At 48.2% G+C, this 19,869-nt stretch overlaps 2 protein-coding genes across 7 annotated transcripts; one reads left to right on the top strand and one right to left on the bottom strand.

The window, feature by feature from the left end:
• Positions 1-821: 821 nt before the first annotated feature.
• On the bottom strand, positions 822-7,113 carry RPUSD3 (RNA pseudouridine synthase D3). 6 transcript variants are annotated; one of them, XM_054481430.2, is made up of 9 exons: positions 6,950-7,113; positions 6,525-6,661; positions 5,255-5,299; positions 5,039-5,138; positions 3,743-3,850; positions 3,577-3,661; positions 3,223-3,346; positions 2,063-2,199; positions 822-1,242 (listed from the first exon to the last, which is right to left on the bottom strand). In XM_054481430.2, exons 1-9 carry the CDS (start codon positions 7,072-7,074, stop codon positions 1,051-1,053), a joined length of 1,053 nt encoding a protein of 350 aa, XP_054337405.1. In that variant the 5' UTR covers positions 7,075-7,113; the 3' UTR covers positions 822-1,050. The 6 variants fall into 6 exon arrangements, with proteins under 6 accessions (XP_054337405.1, XP_054337407.2, XP_054337406.1 ...); XM_054481432.2 differs by having other exon boundaries at positions 2,016-2,199; positions 6,950-7,083; XM_054481431.2 differs by having other exon boundaries at positions 6,785-7,016.
• Positions 6,657-18,203, top strand: LOC134739171 (serine/threonine-protein kinase kin-29-like). The gene is made up of 2 exons (XM_063661741.1): positions 6,657-6,797; positions 17,546-18,203. Exons 1-2 carry the CDS (start codon positions 6,771-6,773, stop codon positions 18,146-18,148), a joined length of 630 nt encoding a protein of 209 aa, XP_063517811.1. The 5' UTR covers positions 6,657-6,770; the 3' UTR covers positions 18,149-18,203.
• The last annotated feature ends 1,666 nt before the right edge of the window (positions 18,204-19,869 follow it).

Here is a 19,869-nt window from a genome sequence, read left to right as displayed (position 1 = left end):
GGGCTAATTTTTGTACTTTTAGTAGAGACGGGGTTTCGCCATGTTGGCCAGGCTGGTCTCAAACTCCTGACCTCCAGTGATCTGCTTACCTCGGCCTCCCAAAGTGCTGGGATTACAGGGGTGAGCCGCCACGTCTGGCCTGTTGTTTTCTTTTGAGACAGGGTCTCACTCTGTTGCCTAGGCTGGAGTGCAGATCACGGCTCACTGCAGCTTCAACCTCCTGGGCTCAGGTGATCCTCCCACCTCAGCCTCCCGGGTAGCTGGGACTATACGTGTGCACCACCACATCTAATTTTTTGTAGAGACAGGGTTCCTTTTTTTTTTTTTTTGAGATGAAGTCTCGCTCTTGTCTCCCAGGCTGGAGTGCAATGGCACCGCAACCTCTGCCTCCCGAGTTCAAGCGATTCTCCTGTCTCAGCCTCCCAAGTAGCTGGGATTACAGGTGCCCACCACCACGCCTGGCTAATTTTTGTATTTTTAGTAGAGACAGGGTTTCACCTTGTTGGCTAGGCTGGTCTCGAACTCCTGACCTCAGGTGATCTGCCCACCTTGGCCTCCCAAAGTGCTAGGATTACAGGTGTGAGCCACTGCACCCGGCCGAGACAGGGTTTCACCATGTTGCCCAAGTTGGTCTTGAATTGCTGGGTTCAAGTGGTCCTCCCATCTTGGCCTCCCAAAGTGCTGGGATTACAGACATAAGCCACTGCCCCTAGCCAAGATGGTAACTTTTATATGTATTTTACCACACAAACGCACAAAAATCTAACATCTCCCAGACAGGATCAGGATGGAAACCACCAAATAAAAAGACTACATAGTCAACTCAGCAGAAAGCAAGATCCGTAATAAACATTTACTTTCTTAGCAAATCCTCAAAACCATAACATGAGGTAGGAACTTTTATCACAAGTCTAGAGAGGTAAAGTTACTTGCCCAGTGCCACACAGCAAGCAAGTGGCCTGTCCAGGATGTGATCTTAGGTTTGTCTGACTGCAGAGCCCCCACCCTCACCTTCCAGTGTGTGTGAGGGGGTCAGGAACAGAGGGAGGACTATTGTAAGCAGAGCCCCAGGCACTGTAGGGTCCTGGAGAAATAAGGGGGCAGTGGTGCCAGGAGCTCGATGGGGGTGTCGCTGGCCCTGGTGCCTGGGAGGAGGAGCCGATGTAGGTGGAGGTGCAAGGGCAGCTGGGCAGCCTGGGAAGGGGTCAGGTGGAGGCATCTGAGGAGGGCTTCATCCAGGACCTGGAGCGGGAGAGGTACGTTGTGTTCAGCCCTACATTTTCCAAGCAGCTGAGTACCCAGCTCTAAGGGAAATGGGAGTAAGGCGGGTGCTTCCTCCATTCCCCACTGTTCTGCAACTGTTAATCATTTCCTCTTTGCACACAGATGTGCACATTCACACAGGCACTCACACTGCAGCAGAGACTTGCTAGGGGGTCACCCAATCAGTTTCCTCCTAGGCACATGCCTCAACTCCATTTCCCAGCCCTCTCACAGCTTGGTGAGACGTGAGTGAGCTCTAGCTGAATGTGGGTGGCAGTGTGTATGCTACTTCCACACCTGGCCCAGAAAAACCTTATCCACTTGAACCTACACTGTCTCCCCTCATCTGGCTGGATATCAACAGCCTGGGTCCCTGAGTACTTAGTGCTTGAAGCAGAGCCCACTCCCATTATTTGACCTTAACATGAAGGCACAGTTCTTGTGTTAAGACTCTGGTAGTCTGGGCTTAGTCTGTTAGAGCAGGTAGAGGCATCTGGTGTCCTAATACATGCATGCCTTTGACCCTTTGTACCAGACTCAAAGAACGGCAGACTTAAGAGGGCTTTAGAAATCAGCCACATCAACTCCCTTATAGAACACATGGACAGAATGAAGCCCAAGAGAGCGAGTGTTACTTGTCCAAGGCCACACACCAAGATGTGGGTACGGATACAGCCTTGGGAGCCAAAAGGGCTGCCTCCCAGTAGTCCCAAGCTGCACAGATAAGGTCTGGAGATGCTGCCCATGCTCACCTCTCCCTCCACCCCTCAGAAAGCAGCAGGCAGGTGGGCTGGAGTACCTGTCTTTGGGGCTTGTTCTCAGCTGGCAGCAGAAATCGCTGGCCCAGGACAGTGCCCACACGGGCAGAGTACATGTGGTCCCCAAGCACAGGGCAGAGCTGTAGTACCATGTGCACCTGTAGTTGACTGGAGAACACTGGGCAATAGGAAAGCCAGGAGAGACAGTGGGCAGCTGCTCGTTCTGTCCCACCCAGTATCACTCCTCCCCTTTTCCTTTGGGGAAACACCACCCCCTTTCTCAGATCATATGTTTTAGTGAGGTCAGTACTATGGCCCCTGCATCCAGAGAGGGACACATAACACGTCAGGACGATCACAGCTATCAATCTGCCTGGCTGTGAGATCCACTCATGATGAGATGCAACCCTGATTTAATTGTTGAAGCCACCGGGCATAAGGACTGTTCTTTCCTGCTGGGGTGCTAGCCTGAAGCTGCCTCCTCTAGCTGGGCCTGGTCACATACACCTCTGGGGGCCATCAAATGCACCCCAGGCTGCTGCTGATACCACTGTCTCCCCAGCCCCTTGCCTCCCTAAGCCAAGTGCAGTTTTTTTTTTTTTTTTTAGCCAGCGTTTCCCTCTGTCTCCCAGGCTGGAGTGCAATGGTGTGATCTTCACTCACTGCAACTTCTATCTCCCGGGTTCAAGCGATTCTCCTGCCTCAGCCTCCCAAGTAGCTAGGATTACAGGTGCATGCCACCAACTCCAGCTAATTTTTGTATTTTTAGTAGAGATGGGGTTTCACCATGTTAGCCAGGCTGGTTTCGAACTCCTGACCTCAAGTGATCCATCCGCCTTGGCCTCCCAAAGTGCTGGGATTACAGGCGTGAGCCACTGCGCCTGGCTCAAGTGCAGTTTTTTTTGTTTTTTTTTTTTAGATGAAGTCTCACTCTATCACCTAGGCTGGAGTGCAGTGGCGTGATCTTGGCTCATTGCAACTTCTGCCTCCCGGGTTCAAGCGATTCTCCTCCCTCAGCCTTCCCAGTAGCTGGTTTTACAGGCACCTGCCACCGTGCCCAGCTAATTTTTGTAGTTTTTAGTTGAAACACGGTTTCACCATCTTGGCCAGACTGGTCTTGACCTCCGGACCTCGTGATCCACCTGCCTCAGCCTCCCAAATCAAGTGCAGTTTTAAAGGTTGGCTGGGGTGCCAGACCTACCTGTCAGTGGCTGCAGCTGGACCAGGGCACAGCCAGAGCCTGTGGCTACCACACGAAAGTGACTGAGAGTCTTCTTGACACCTTCCAGGATGTCCTTTCGGGATGGGGCCTTCACTGGAACTGTCTGTGGTGCCAGCCAAGAGTGAATAAGCCTTACACAGGCCTGGGAGCTATACCCAGACCCTCCCTGCTCCCAACAGACTCTGGGCAGGGCCACAGTATAGGCAGTGGTCACTTGCCTGTTTTAGGGGACAGGAGAGCCAGCCATCCCAAATCCATACCCCTGACTCCTCTCTGTAGGGGTACTCATATCTAGAAGCATCCTTCCTCTTCCCTGCCCAGACCCGGACTCACAAGATTGACCCCATCAATGTGTTCCAGTTTCAGGGCGGCCTGGATCTTCCCCTCAGAAGCAGCTGGGATCCCATCAGTGACAGCACTGAGAAAGGGGCAGGAGGAGGTCACAGGGTGGCTTGCTGGGACCTCCCCACCACTCTAGGAACCTCCCAGCACCTCTCACCAGTAGGTGGCTGTGGGCCTCTGGGCTCTCCGTGCATGGGTGAAGAACTTCTGGAGGCGACTAGCTGTCTGGGGACAGCTGGAGAGGAGTACAAGCCCAGAGCTTTCCCTGGAATAAGGAAACAAATCACACAAGTTAAAGTCCCTTGAACTTGCCCACTAAAAAGGAAACTCTTAGGAACACTGACCTGCTTCAGGCCAAACACTAACACCAGGACTATAACCTAGACCACCTCCTGAGAAACAAGTAACGTTTCCCCTTCTTTGATAACAAGACTATGTAGCTTAATGTGTTTCTCATTTTGCCCCGGCCCCCAGGGAGCTCAGAGCCAAATGTCGTAACGATTGTCTACAATGTGCCAGAACTCTACTAGAAATTCTATATATATTAGCTCTTAAATAAGTTCTCCACAAAAAAGCTCATGAGTTTGTGGAACTGCAGAAATATTTCATCTTAAGTACCATCTTTAACTGATGGCAGTTAGAGGAAAGAGTATCATGGATCGACTAGCAATGCCTGCCACGAGTACAGTCATGGAGAAATGACTGCACACTGAGCATAGGTATTATTTTCTCTATTTTACCATTAGGGGAACTGAGGCTCAGGGAGGGTATTTTTTTTGTTTTGTTTTTTTGAGACATGGTCTCACTCAGGTTGTTTAGGCTCGAGTACAGTGGCGGGATCTCAGCTTATTGCAGCCGCCATCTTCTGAGCTCAGGTGATTCTCCCATCTCAGCCACCCGAGCACTACAGGCATGTGCTACTATGCCCAGCTAGGTTTTGTGTGTGTGTGTGTGTGTGTGTGTGTGTGTGTGTTTGTTTTGTTTTTTAAGTAAAGATAGGGTTTTGCCATGTTGCCCAGGCTGGTCTTGAACTCCTGGACTCAAGCAATCCTCCCACCTCGGCCTCCCAAAGTCCTAGCGATTACAGGCATGAGCCACCACACAGAAAGTTTTGTTGTTGTTTTCCAGAGATGGGGTCTATTTTGCCCAGGCTGGTCTCGAACTCCTGGGCTCAAGTGATCCTCTTGCCTTGGCCTCCTGAAGTGCTGGGATTACAGGTGTGAGTCACTGTGCCCAGCGTCAGGGAGGTGTCATGCTTTGCCTGGTATCACACCATTTGTACTTGAGGATTTGAACCCAGAGCCGTCGGCTTCCTCCTCTTCACAGTACTTGTATCCACCTCTATGATCTCAAACCTTCCCATGGAAAATGTCTCAGCTTATCCCCAAGCAGCTGTTTCCTCACCACAGATGGATGTCTGTACTCCTAGCTTCCTGTCACCCCTACCACTTACTTCCCAGATGCTCGGACAACCTGAAGCTCCTGCTTCCCGAGCCCTAGGGACTGGCTCAGCTCTGGCAGCACTGAGAACAATGTCAGCTCTCCTGGTTTTCCTGGAAAGTAAGAAAGAAAAATTACAAGAGGCCAAAGCTTCATGCCTTCACTTTTCCCTCCCTCAGACACGAAACCCCCTTCCGCTGCATTCCCTTCCCACATCCCCGGCCCATACCTGTCACTGGTAGACCCTGTGGCTTGTTCAACGTCACTAGAGGTCCTGAAACATACATCACACAAACATCGGCAAAAGCAACGGTAACCTTTTATGCAGCACTTAAAAGAGTTTCCAGAGCACTTTCTCACGCATCTTAGCACATGGCCCCATCATGACTCTCAGACATGAGTTATCTACCCCACACCAAACTGAACTTCTTTCTGTTCCTCTGCCACCTCAGAGCCTTGGCACTTGCTGTTTCCTCTGTCCCCAAATTTCCCAGGTCTGGCTCCCTATCATCTTGGCTCAAATGTCACATCACGGAGAGGTCTGAATCTCCAATCTAATGTCTGCCTTCCTCCTACAGTTCCTCACCATCATAACACCCTGTTTTAGTTTATGCATAGCACTTATCACTAGTAACTTGTTCATTTATTTTCTGACATCCATTTCTCCCGTTAGAGAGAAATTCATTTCTCCCCTGAGAGCAGAAACCATATCTATCTTTTTCAGCACTGTATAGCTTGCCTAGAACACTGCCTGGAACATAGCATATATTCAAGAAATAGTTGAGAAAAGGAATAAATCACTGAATGGAGAGTGAGGTTCAGAGAAATTCAGTTATTTTCCTAAAGCCACACAGCAAACTGATCACAGAGCCTAGGTATGTCTGACTCCAAAGCCTGTGTTTTGTCTGTCGATAAACAATAATTATTTATTTATGTATTTATTTAGACTGAGTCTTGCTCTGTCGCCCCAGGCTGGAGCGCAGTAGCACGATCTCGGCTCACTGCAACCTCTGCTATCCGGGTTCAAGTGACTCTCCTGCCTCAGCCTCCCGAGTAGCTGGGATTACAGGCGGACGCCGCCACACCTGGCTAATTTTTGTATTTTTAGTAGAGACAGGGTTTCACCATGTTGGCCAGGCTAGTCTCGAACTCCTGACCTCAGGTGATCCGCCCGCGTCAGCCCCCTAAAGTGCTGGGATTACAGGCGTGACCCACCGCGGCCAATAAACAATAATCTAGTATAGCAACTCCCGTAACTGAGCGCCGGCTCTGTGCAAGGCTCGGTAGTTATTTGCATCCTCTCCCCACTCTTAACCCTACTGCATCATGGCAGTAGGGTTAAAAGTGGAGAGAGGGTGCAAATTAGGTGGCTCGTCCCAGCTGATGCTGCTAGTGGGAGGCAGAAGCAGGGCTGATCCCATGGCTTCAATGGAGAGCCCACCTGCACGCCGCGGCAGTCCCCTCTCAGTCCCTGTGCGGCCGTGCCTCTCACCCCTCACCTTTCCGGTCCACCACGGCTGCCCGCAGCGCATCAACCAACTCCTCCCGACTGAGGTTTTTTGGCAGCAGCCCCGGGAAGGGCTGGTCCCCGAGGGGCCCCGACCGTTGGCGGGAGCCGCGGAGTTGCCTCTGATGCCTGGACAAGGAGGGAGAAGCAATGGGAGTCATTCCGTCCCGAGGTGCCGCCCATTCCTATCTCCGGACGCCTCTTCCCAAATCCTGCGGCCTCTGACAAATGCCTCACAATGTCTGGGCTGACCTCGAAAATTCAGGTATGACCGGTCCCATTCTACAGCGGAGGGCACCGAGGCTCAGAGAGGCCAACGGGGCTGTTTTCGGGTAACATCTACTTGATCCAGATCCCGCACATGCCTTCCCCCTGCCCTAGCCTCCGTCCCGCATGAGAGAGGGAGTACTTAATCACCGGGCTTCGGTGCCAAAGCCTGCGTCCTCGGGCACTGGGCGGACACCCAGGCCCCGCCGCCAGCCACTCCAGACACGGCCCAAAACACGGCAGCCGTCCATCTCCCGAGCCAGGACAGCGCGCATGTGCGTCCAGAGGGGCAGACCCACGCTCCAGCCAGCGCGCTGATTGGTCAGTTGGAGTGTCAATCGGAATGGTGACCAAGTGGGACTCAGAGCCAGAGGAGGCGGGGCTTTTCCTCCACCCAGGAAGTAAATGCAGAAATGCGTTCCTATGCTTTTAGGGAGAGCGCGGTAGCAGAATTTGATCTCTTCAAAAACCCTGTCTTAGTAAAAAACCTGAAGCCGCCTTTGCAAAAATTATATTACAAAATTATGACAGCGAAAGAGATCTGATCTAACCAACCCTCAGCTTGCCTTTAACCTCCAAACGGTCCTTGGTCATTCCTGGGCTTGGGCCAAGCTAACTTTGGGAGAAATTTAGTTCGTAGTCTAGGTGATAATTGCCCTTCCCCCGAACTAAAGTGGCTTCATAGAGTTAATGAAAGCCCACCAGGTTAGGAGTAGTAGAGGGACCTGAATTTTGCTAAGGGTTAGAGGTAACTGATTACCAGCGGTTATTCCGGAGGTCACAGTGTTTGCAGCTTCCCCAGCTCAGGATTGTCCAACCTAAGATTGGCCTTTGGAGATGTCTTTTCAGGCTTTTGCATTTCTGACGGCCGGATCACCCCACCCGGACCCTCAACTCTTGGCTGTACTAGTCCTGTGGCCCCTCGAGGTCAGGAGATCGAGACCATCCTGGCTAACACGGTGAAACCACGTCTCTACTAAAAATACAAAAAAATTAGCCGGGCATGGTGGCGGGCGCCTGTAGTCCCAGCTACTCGGGAGGCTGAGGCAGAATGGCATGAATCCTGGAGGCGGAGCTTGCAGTGAGCCGAGATCGTGCCGTAGCACTCCAGCCTGGGCGACAGAGCGAGACTCCGTCTCAAAAAAAAAAAAAAAAGAAAAAGAAGAAGAACACAGAAAAAAAAAAAAAAAAAAGAATAATATAATGACTGCCCACATTCCTACCATCAGAATTAGTTATTGTGAAACTATATATATATGTATAGGTTTCCTGTCTTTCTTGTTTAAGAAATGAAAGGGATAAAAGTAAATTCCCCTTTACTGCCTGCTTCCAGTTTTCACTCCCTCCCCAGTCTCCACTTTGAGTTTGGTGTGAACATTTTCCTAATGTGGTTTTTTTTTTTTTTTTTTTCTGGAGACAGAGTCTCGCTCTGTCACCCAGGCTAGAGTAAAGTGGCCCGATCTCGACTCACTGCAACTTCCACCTCCCGGGTTCAAGCGATTCCCCTGCCTTAGCCTCCTGAGTAGCTGGGATTACAGGTGCGGTGCCCGCCACCACACCCGGCTAATTTTTTGTATTTTAGTGACGGGGTTTCACCATGTCGCCTAGGCTGGTCTCGAACTCCTGAGCTCAGGCAATCCGCCCGCCTTGGCCTCCCAAAGTGCTAGGATTACAGACGTGAGCCACTGCGCCTGGCCACTAATGTGTTTTTTTGCTTGCTCTGTCATCCAGGCTGGAGTGCAGTGGCACAATCACAGCTAACTGCAGCCTCAACCTCCCAGGCTCAAACGATCCTCCCACTTCAGTCTCCTGAGTAGCTGGGACTACAGGTGTGCACCACCACACCTGGCTAATTTTTTTTTTTTTTTTTTTTTTTTTTAAGATATGGGGTCTCACGATGTTGCCCAGGCTGGTCTCAAACTCCTGGGCTCAAGATAAGAAAATAAAAATAACAAAATAATAATAAAAAAATCAAACTCTTGGGCTTAAGGGATTCTCCCACCTACTTCGGCCTCCCAGAGTGCTGGGATTAAAGGCCACACGGGGCCTTTGACAGACACTTTCTTTTTTTTTTTTTTCCTTTGAGATGGAGTCTCACTCTGTCACCCAGGCTGGAGTTCAGTGGCACGATCTTGGCTCACTGCAACCTCTGCCTCCTGGGTTCAAGCAATTCTCCTGCCCCAGCATCCCAAGTAGCTGAGACTACAGGCATGCACCATCATACCTGCCTAATTTCTTGTATTTTTTAGTAGAGACGGGGTTTCACCATGTTGACCAGGCTGGTCTCAAACTCCCCACCTCAGGTGATCCACCTGCCTCAGCCTCCCAAAGTGAGACACTTTCTAATAGGCTTTTTCATCCAGTGTTATACACCCCTATGAGGAAGGCAGGGTGAGTTGGGGCTCTGCCTTACAGATGAGGACACGGTGGCTGTTGTGGTTCTTTGTGTCCCTTAAAGGCATGCCAAAAGCTATGGGTGGGCTCAGAATGCCCCGGAAAGAAGTCAAATAACTGAAAAGAACAGTTGCACTGGTCACAGGAAAACCAGCCTGAGCTGCCGGCAGCCTCCGGGAGGTGTTGGGATGGCCTACCCCTGCTTTCCATGCGGGTCCTGACCCAGAGAGAGCAGGCTCCAGGGGAATGGGGATCTGCGGAGGCAGGACATGGCCCGGTCTGCTTGTAAGGGAGTGCTGGGAGGGTGGAGTCTCACTCTTGAGGCACAGAGCTCAGCCAGCAGAAGAGGGGATGCAGGGATCAAGCCCCAGGCCCTGGGGCCTGAGGTGTGAGAGCTGCCTTTGATGGCTGAAGCCAGCCTTCCCAGGCCAGGCCAGGCCAGGCTGCTGTCTCTCCCCGAGGATGCATTTCTTGCTCTGTTATCAGCCCTGAGCTCTGAGAGAAGGGACTTTTTTTTTTTGAGACGGAGTCTCGTTCTGTTGCCCAGGCTGGAGTACAATGGCGCGATCTCGGCTCACTACAACCTCTGCCTTCTGGGTTCATTCTTCAGCCACAGCCTCCCAAGTAACTGAGATTACAGGCGCCTGCCACCACACCCTGCTAATTTTTGTATTTTTAGTAGAGATAGGGTTTCACCATGTTGACCAAGCTGGTCTTGAACTCCTGGCCTCCAGTTATCCACCTGACTCGGCCTCCCAAAGTGCTGGGATTACTGTCGTGAGCCACTGCACCTGGCCAGGAGGGACTTTCTTAAGAAGGTCACAAGAGGACTCAGCACCTGCCAACTCCCAAGTAGAGCCTGGGCAGGGGGTGGGAGGTGTCCCCGGGGACCCCAGTGCATGAGAACCCTGTGCCTGCACGGCCCTCCACCAGGAGGCCAGGCCTCAGAGGCAGGCCAGCATTGGAGCCACTTACCACATGAATGAATGTCTGTGTCCCCCCAAACTCATGTGTTGACACCTCATCCCCAAGGTGATGGCATCTGGAGGTGGCACCTTTGGGAGGTGATGGGGTCATGAGGGTGGGGCACTTGTGGTTGGGATTAGTGCCCTTATACAAGAGGCCCCAGAGAGCTCCCTCGCCCCTTCCGCCATGTGACCACAGTGGGAAGATGGCAGGCATGACCCAGAAAGTGGGCCCTCACCAGACACCCAGTATGCCAGCTGATCTTGGACTGCTAGCCTCCAGAACTGTGAACATTATATTGCTGTTGTTAGAGAGACCCAATTTATAGTATTTTGTCACAGCAGCCCCAACAGACTAAGACGTATGACTGCGAGCTCTGAAAATGCAGCCAGCACCACATGTTGGAATCATGATATTTGGGATGTGTTGGGGTAAACCACATGCATTAGTAAAATAAACTGTTCAACACCTGTGAAAAGAAGAGAAAAAATATAAATGAAATAAACTGTTACTTTCTGAAGGGGTGGGTTGCCCCTCCACACCTGTGGGTGTTTCTCGTTAGGTGGAATGAGAGACTTGGAAAAGAAAAAGACACAAAGTATAGAGAAAGAAATAAGGGGGCCCAGGGGACCAGCGTTCAGCATATGGAGGATCCTGCCAGCCTCTGAGTTCCCTTAGTATTTATTGATCATTCTTGGGTGTTTCTCGGAGAGGGGGATGTGTCAGGGTCATAGAATAATAGTGGAGAGAAGGTCAGCAGATAAACACATGAACAAAGGTCTCTGCATCATAGACAAGGTAAAGAATTAAGTGCTGTGCTTTAGATATGTATACACATAAACATCTCAATGCCTTACAGAGCAGTGTTGTTGTCCACATGTCCCACCTCCAGCCCTAAGGCGGTTTTCCCCTCTCAGTAGATGGAACATACAATCGGGTTTTATACCGAGACATTCCATTGCCCAGGGACGGACAGGAGACAGATACCTTCCTCTTGTCTCAGCTGCAAAGAGGCATTCCTTCCTCTTATACTAATCGTCCTCAGCACAGACCCTTTACGGGTGTCAGGCTGGGGGACGGTCAGGTCTTTCCCTTCCCACGAGGCCATATTTCAGACTATCACATGGGGAGAAACCTTGGACAATACCTGGCTTTCCTAGGCAGAGGTCCCTGCAGCCTTCCGCAGTGTTTGTGTCCCTGGGTACTTGAGATTAGAGAGTGGTGATGACTCTTAATGAGCATGCTGCCTTCAAGCATCTGTTTAAGAAAGCACATCGTGCACAGCCCTTAATCCATTTAACCCTGAGTTGACACAGCACATGTCTCAGAGAGCACGGGGCTGGGGGTAAGGTTATAGATTAACAGCATCTCAAGGCAGAAGAATTTTTCTTAGTACAGAACAAAATGGAGTCTCCTATGTCTACTTCTTTCTGCACAGACACAGTAACAATCTGATCTCTCTTTCTTTTCCCCACATTTCCCCCTTTTCTTTTCGACAAAACCGCCATTGTCATCATGGCCCGTTCTCGATGGTCGCTGTCTCTTTGGAGCTGTTGGGTACACCTGCAGACTAACAACAGACAAAACAGGCACACAAGGATTAATATGAAATTTATAATGGCAGTACTTCCGATGGTCTTAACCCAAGTGACAGGGTTAAGATTTGCGAGGCCATCAGCAACTCCTGCGATTGCCTCAGTTCCTGGCACCAAATTTAAATGGGCTTTTGATGTTTCAAAAATTTGTTCTTTTAATTTGGAAATGTCTAAAGTGAGATTATCTTCTCTTCCCTGTAGATGGTATCTAACCATGTCCCAGTGATGCTCAAACTCATTATAAACTTGGGGTGTAATACAAAAATCTGACATATTCCAGTCACATTGTAACTGGAAATGATGTTCTAAGCTCAAGAGCCTGTCTCCCATCCAAATGACAGTTTGTCTAAGATCATTAATTTGATTTGCCAATTTTTGATCAATACCAGATTGTGAATTTCACAATCTTGTAGAATTTTTTTGCCAATCATTAACAAAGTTTACAGACTGAACAGAAGAGTGCAACGCAACTCCTGCCACAGCAGCTGTAGCTGTGACTGCAATTAATCCCATAATCACTGTAATTAAAGTAAAAATGAATCTTTTGGATCTATTTAAAATGCCAATACTTCAGTCAAAATATGGACGGATGGCAAGGCCTCCCAAGGTCAGTCCATGGACACAGAGATCCACACGCCTTCTCTTGCTTTCACCAGCAGAATACGGTGCTGCCAATTAAAAGTCGAATCAATGCAAGTAAACAATCTAGTTTTCACAGGTTATAGTTTGAGAGTCTGGTTTAATAACCCTATTTCCTACAACTAGCATATAAGGGGGCTTTATGCAACTTGTAAAGGAACCGTTAGACTGGAATTTAGGTCGATAGTATAAAATGGCTTACGATCTCGTTTCTAAAGTTTTATTTCCAGACCAAATCCTAATGTGGGATGAGGCTACAGTAAGCGTCCATAATTCTGGATGTTCAGGACCAGAAACAGGACTTATTATTTTTGGTCTTGGGATAGAGATTCCTTTTTCTCCCCATTCCCAAGTATAGAAAAACTGTAATTTTTTATGTTTATTGTTTGTCTAAACTTTCTGTTAAGTCGCTATCAACAACTGGACTCACTTGTGCACTGGGACACGACTGAGTTTGCCCTGAGCAATTGTGGTAGAATTGAACTTGAGATGACCAACCTATAATAGTTCCAAATTCATTGTTTTGTAATATTACCACACTATTGGCCACGCATTCTTCCCAAACTAAAACTTCTGTATTTTTTGATCCTTTGGGAATTTCCTTGGGGCAAGGTTTCCCTTTAGGTCTAAATTTTAATGATCTTTGATAAGAAAAGTCTTGTAAATTATTTACCCATGGCCTGAGTGACATCCCGCTTACCATGTGATAAGTGAATCTACTGATGGGACTGACAGTAGGTACTTCTACCAACCAATTTTGAACTGCAGGCATTAAACATCCTGGTGCTCTCCCTGGGCAAATAGGAGGATAACAATACCCAATGGAAATATTTATCATCATCCCTTCTTCCTCAGGTTTGGCAGGGCAGCGATCATCTGTGGGGCCAGGTACCCATACACTATCATTAACATATACTTCAATAGGATTATCCATCCATGTGACTGGTGTTTCCATCTCCATGGAGGCGCTTTTCTTTGCATCTCTGATGGGTTCATTGTAGAACTTCAAATGTCTAGTGAGTATCCAAACAGTAAGCTGATTTTCTCCTGGTGAAACACAAGCAAAATCTCTCCCCCACGTTATCACCTTCCCTATTTCCCATGTCTTACTTTTATTATCTTTCCACCAAATCAGTTTTCCTTCATGTGGGCTGTTCTTTTTACCAGTAAGATGTTGTTCTGCAGAAGTAGTAGTCTGATTTCTATAAATGTTTAAAAAATTTAAAGTATAGAGTGCTAGATTAAGTTGCATCTGAGGAGTGGTACACTCCTTACTGTCTCCCCCTTCTTTTTGTTTAACTAATTGAGTTTTCAGTGTTCTATTAGTTCTTTCAACTATGGCCTGTCCTTGGGAATTATAGGGAATTCCTGTTGTATGTGAAATTTTCCACTGATTTAAGAATTTTTGGAAAGCTTTACTACAATATCCTGGTCCATTGTCAGTTTTAATTTTTTCTGGAACTCCCATTACAGCAAAACAAGATAATAAATGTTTTTTAACATGGGAAGTACTTTCTTGATTATCTGGCCCTAAACAATGTAAAATCCTGGTACTTTGATACACTTCTGAGGCTGTGCCTACGCTGACAAGTCCCGTAACAGCCTTTTGTTTAGATCAATTTTTTGGCCACTGATTTAAAGCAATGATAGAGACATCTGCTCCAGTGTCTACTAACCCTTCAAACTGTTTTCCTTGAATAATGGCCTTACACACAGGTCTGTTCTCTGAGACCTGACTTGCCCAATATGTAGCCTTTCCTTTCGGATCAGTGCTTCCAGACCCTCCTGTTCTTTTTATCTCACTATTTCCAACCTTAATATAAGGCAGGAGTAATAATTGAGCAATCCTGTCTCCTGGACTGGCACTCCAAGGAATTGAAGAACTAATAACCAATTGAATTTCGCCTTTATAGTCTGAATCAACCACACCAGTATGAATTTGAACCCCCTTTAGATTTAGACTTGAGCTTCCCAAGATTAGTCCTACAGTCCCCTCAGGCAGCGGGCCATATACCCCGTGGGGATTTTTTGTGGGGGGCTCCCCTGGAAGCAGAGAGACTTCTTGTATAGTACATAAATCTACTGCTACACTGCCGCTTGTGGCGGGGGACAATTGTTGTATTGTGGTAACTGGCTTATTCCCTGAGGTACTTGGGACAGTGGGGGTTGTTGTCCCTGAAAACCCTGAGGAACAAAGGGCTGAATTGGGAATGCCCCAGTTTGTTGCTGGGCCTGAGTCTGGCCCCTTTGCTTGTTTCCCGACAATGGTTGCCCATTTCTATCAAATTTAGAACAACATTGACTAGCCCAATGTATTCCTTTTTTACATCTTGGACATAAGTCAGGTGGCTTTTTACCTGTTGTTGTAGTAGCTTGAATAGTTATATTCTGTTTATTTGAGACTGGACAATTCTTTTTTAAATGACCAATTTGACCACAATTATAACATTTCCCTCTAAATGTTCTAACTTGTCCTCCTAAAACAACTCCCGCTATTGCTTGAGCCATAAGCATAGCTTTATGCATAGCTCCTCCAATTCCATCACAGGCTTTTACATACTCTGAGATTACATCTGATCCTGCAGGAAACTTTCCTTTTAATGGCTTAATGGCTGATTGACACTCAGGACTGGCGTTTTCGTATGCCATCAACTCCACTATAACCTTACGGGTATTTTCATTGGCAATTGACTTTTGAGCAACATCTTGGAGCCTTGCCACAAAATCAGGGTAGGGCTCTTTCGAACCTTGTCTTACTGTATTAACTGAGGGGCAGGCAGTTCCTGGGTCTTGGATTTTTTCCCAGGCTCTAAGACAGATAGCTCTAACTTGCTCAATGGCCTCATTTTGCATTAATGCTTGTTGGCTAATAGTGCTCCAATTTTGACCTGTTCCTAATAGTTGATCTGCATCTATGTTAACTGGAGGATTGGTAGCCCTATTTCTTCGGACCTGTTCTTGTGCCCCATCAATCCACCAAGTCTTAAATTGTGAAAATTGAGAGGGTGAGAGAGATGATTTTGCCAGAATCTCCCAATCATAAGGAATGAGTCTATGTCCATGGCCAATGGAATCTAATAATGTCCTCATATAAGGGGAGTTGGGTCCATACTGTTTTACTCCCTCTTTCATATCTTTTAGCATTTTTATAGAAAAAGACTTGTATCTGGCCTCAACTGTTGGAGGCTCTCCCTCTTGGGTCCCTTCTCCAGGTAGTGTCAATTCTAACATTAGTGGGAATGGCCACGCCTCAATATCTCCTTGCTTTCTTGACTTATCAATAATTTTACGTAATGCACTACCCTGTCTATTAGGTGGTGCTGTAGGATTAAGTCTCACAGTGGGCGGCTGAGGGTATGGCGCCCTGCCCTGTGGTGCTGGGAGCATTCCTGGATGTCCATACTGTCTTTCTGGGGGTGGCCAATACTGAAGTTTGGCTGGCGGCCAGTATTGATAAGCTACTGGGGTTGGGTCTTATTTTCTCTAACCTGTGTTTGAGGTTGTAATGTTACGGGCATCTGACCTGCTGGAAGAGGACTTGTCCCTCGTGGTTTAGACTCTGATGGCCCCACTAATTCTGGACCTTTTTCTTCTAATTTTAACGTTTCAGGATATATCACCTCCTGTAATTGATTATAGTCAACACTTTGCATTGCCTGAGCCATTACCAGCTCTGCTACATATTCACAATGTAAACTTTCCATTTCTTTCTGGGATTTTCTCCCTGCCTCTTCTTTACAATCTATTACACAGCCTTCAGGGGCATCAGAAACTGAAACGCTATCTTCTTCTGTTTGAAATGGTTCTAAAGCTGCTTTAATAATGGCCCAATCATTCCATACTGTAAGTGGGATGATTTTACCCTCCCTACTTGCTTGTTTTAATTCTTTGCCAATTTTTTTCCAATCTTTTAGATCTAAAGTTCCCTGTTCTGGAAACCATGGGCAAAATTGTTCTATTGTTCGAAATGGCTTGATCAGATTTTTTGTAGATACTCTAACTCCCCCTCTTTTTAAAAGAATCTTAATAAAGCTGAGATAAGAGGCATATTTACTTTCAGTTTTACTTTTAGTTTGCCCCATTGTTAGCCTGGCTTCTTCCGAGCGCACAAGCTTACCGTAAGCCTGCCTGTAGACGTACTAGGGATCTCTTGTTGACTTGTCCTCAATGACCACACTCGAGCGTACCTTCACCCTAGAGAAAAGCCCCCACGTTGGGTACCAGATGAAGGGGTGGGTTGCCCCTCCACACCTGTGGGTGTTTCTCGTCATGTGGAACGAGAGACTTGGAAAAGAAAGAGACACAGAGACAAAGTATAGAGAAAGAAAAAAGGGGGCCCAGGGGACCGGCGTTCAGAATACGGAGGATCCACCCCAGCCTCTGAGTTCCCTTAGTATTTATCGATCATTATTGGGTGTTTCTCGGAGACGGGGATGTGGCAGGATCTTAGGATAATAGTGGAGAGAAGGTCAGCAGGTAAACACGTGAACAAAGGTCTCTGCATCATAAACAAGGTAAAGAAGTAAGTGCTGTGCTTTAGATATGCATATCCATAAACATCTCAATGCCTTAAAGAGCAGTATTGCTCCTCGCATGTCCCACCTCCAGCCTTAAGGCGGTTTTCCCCTATCTTAGTAGATGGAATATACAATCGGGTTTTACACCAAGACATTCCATTGCCCAGGGACGAGCAGGAGACAGATACCTTCCTCATGTCTCAACTGCAAAGAGGCGTTCCTTCCTCTTTTACTAATCCTCCTCAGCACAGACCCTTTACGGGTGTCAGGCTGGGGGACAGTCAGGTCTTTCCCTTCCCGCTAGGCCATATCTCAGGCTATCACATGGGGAGAAACCTTGGACAATACTCGGCTTTCGTAGGCTGAGGTCCCTGCAGCCTTCCTCAGTGTTTTGTGTCCCTGGGTACTTGAGATTAGGGAGTGGTGATGACTCTTAATGAGCATGCTGCCTTCAAGCATTTGTTTAGCACATCGTGCACAGCCCTTAATCCATTTAACCCTGAGTTGACACAGCACAGGTCTCAGGGAGCACAGGGTTGGGGATAGGGTTACAGATTAGAATGGAGTCTCTTATGTCTACTTTCTATACAGACACATTAACAATCTGATCTCTCTTTCTTTTCCCCACAACCAAGGGCCCAGCTCCTAACATGCAGGTGTCACCAGAGAGAGAGATGCATCACTGTGCCCAGCACCATAGCTCTGGCTCAGAGAGTTTGCCTGAGAAAGCAGCAGGCAGAAAACAGAAGGTGCGAGTTGCTCCCGAAGGAACTGACTTCATGTGCAACAGAGCTCGGAGAAGTCCATGCCTAAGCGCACTCTCCAGAACAGCGGAGGTTGTGCTGAAAGGCAACTGGGAGGTGACGGAGAGCCTGGGAGGTGTGGGCTACACTGGAGGCCAGCAAGTCTGCCAGAGAGAAACGGAAAAAAAGACAGCTGAGAAGAGCTCTCCTGGGGTCAGAACAAAGCTCAATATCTTCTTTGACAAAGAATGTAACATCAAAATAGCCAACTATGGGTTTAGTTCAACATTTGCAAAGAGAGACAACATTGCAAAGAGAACGTTTAATGGGACTCTCCCTTATGCAGGCCCAGAACTCTTCCTGGGCCATGGGTACCAATGCCCAGCCATCAACATTTGGAGCCTTGGCATCATCATATGCAAAATGGTGGCTGGGGCCCTGCCATTTTATGAGCAGAACTGTAAGGATATACTGAAAAAAAAAAAACAAAACTAAAAACTAAAAACAATATGCTACTTTTTTATTCATTTTATGGAAAAAAATATTTAAAAATTCTTCACACTCAACCCCAGGGAGCAGCTCCTACTGGACCAGCTGTTGAGGGACTCCTGGGTCAATAGCCACCAGAAGACGTGGTTCAAGCCATACAGAGAGCCACTCCTGGACCTCCCAGGCTCCCCAACAACCCAGCTCATAGTGGCCATGGGATTCTAGGCAGAGCATATCGCGGAAGCGATATTAAAAAAAAAATACGGTCATCCCATGGCCACCTACCTAATCACGGAGTTCAGAAAAGTGCAGAGGAGAAAGGGCTCCAATATCGGAGCACAATCCCTCCCTCCTCGGGGTCCCACCTGTCCTTCCCCATCTGCCACAGTTAAGTCAACCTTCCCCGTCCAATCTAGAGGAGGACTCAAAACCAGCCGACCTTTCCCACTTTCTAATTCACAGAAGCATGAACACCATCCTGGGAGTCAGGGCAGAACCCTACTTGGCCTGGAGATGAAGCCAGCCATTCCCAGCAAAGCCCCCCAGCATAAGCCTGTGGCTTCACCCTCCACAGAGCACTAGCAGCCATGGAGAAAACCCTGAAGGAGCCTTGTCTCAGGGAACCCACCGGGAAGTTGGCTTGCTCCATGTGGAAGACCTAGAAGAGGTGGCTTGGTCTGAGGGAACCCCCCGGGAAGCTGGATGGTATAATCTCAGTCTCTGTGACTAAAAGGAGCCATGGCTGCCATGGGCAAAAGATGTTTCAGTTTCATGCTACAATTATGTTGTTTCGGACTAGCACAAAAAAGTCCAAGGGAGAAATAAGGCAGCACCAGTGAACCCAGTGGACAGCTGGGCAGAGACAAAAACCAAGTGGGTGGGGCAGTCAAGCTACACTTCCTGTGTTTTATTACCTTTATTAAGTTCTTCTTAATATTATTTTAATTGGCAAATCATGCTTGTATTCATTTATAAGATACAGTGTGGGGATTAGATAGATGTGTGCACCATGGAATGACAAAATCACACTCCATAGTATCTGCATCACCTCAGAAAGACACATTCCACGTGATGTCCCTGAAGTGTCCATCTAAAAAAGTTGACCTCATAGAAATAGCGAGTAGGTCAATGGTGAACGATGGCTGGGGAGCAGATGTGTGGAGGGGTGGCAGAGGGAAGAAATGGGGGCTTGTCGGTCAAGAAACCACAGTCTCAGTTGGACAGGAGGAAGAGGTTTTGACATCTAGTGCACAGCAGGGTGACCAGAGTCAATGAGAATGTGTTGCATTTTGCAAAACACCTGAGAGAGTCCATGTCGAATCCTGGCATTCAGAATGGAGAAAATAAAGGCCCTGAGGTTCAAGAACATTAAAAACCTTGTGACAAGTTGACCATGTATAGACTTCAACGGCTGTGGGTGAGAGCTGGGCAAGATGCCGATGCTGCCATTTGCCCAGCACACCTGGCCCAGAGGCATTCAGCAAAGGACGCAGATGTCCAAGCTGCTACCAGGGTCAATGGAACAGGATTCAAAAGTCAAGAGGGCATCTGGCAACCCTGTGGACTCCAAAGGCCTATCAAAAGCTATGGGTGAGCTGAAGGGCAGCCTGGAGACTCCTGGACACCAGAGGGCCCCTCCATCCCACCTGGCCCAGGGCACCATCTCTTCCTCCTGTCTGTCCCCTGCTTCCTCTGTCCTTCCACCTCCACCTTCCTCCACACTCAGC

The sequence above is a fragment of the Pongo pygmaeus genome, chromosome 2, assembly GCF_028885625.2.
Source record: "Pongo pygmaeus isolate AG05252 chromosome 2, NHGRI_mPonPyg2-v2.0_pri, whole genome shotgun sequence".
Taxonomy (NCBI): Eukaryota; Metazoa; Chordata; class Mammalia; order Primates; family Hominidae; genus Pongo; species Pongo pygmaeus.
This window is presented reverse-complemented; position numbering and strand designations above follow the sequence as displayed.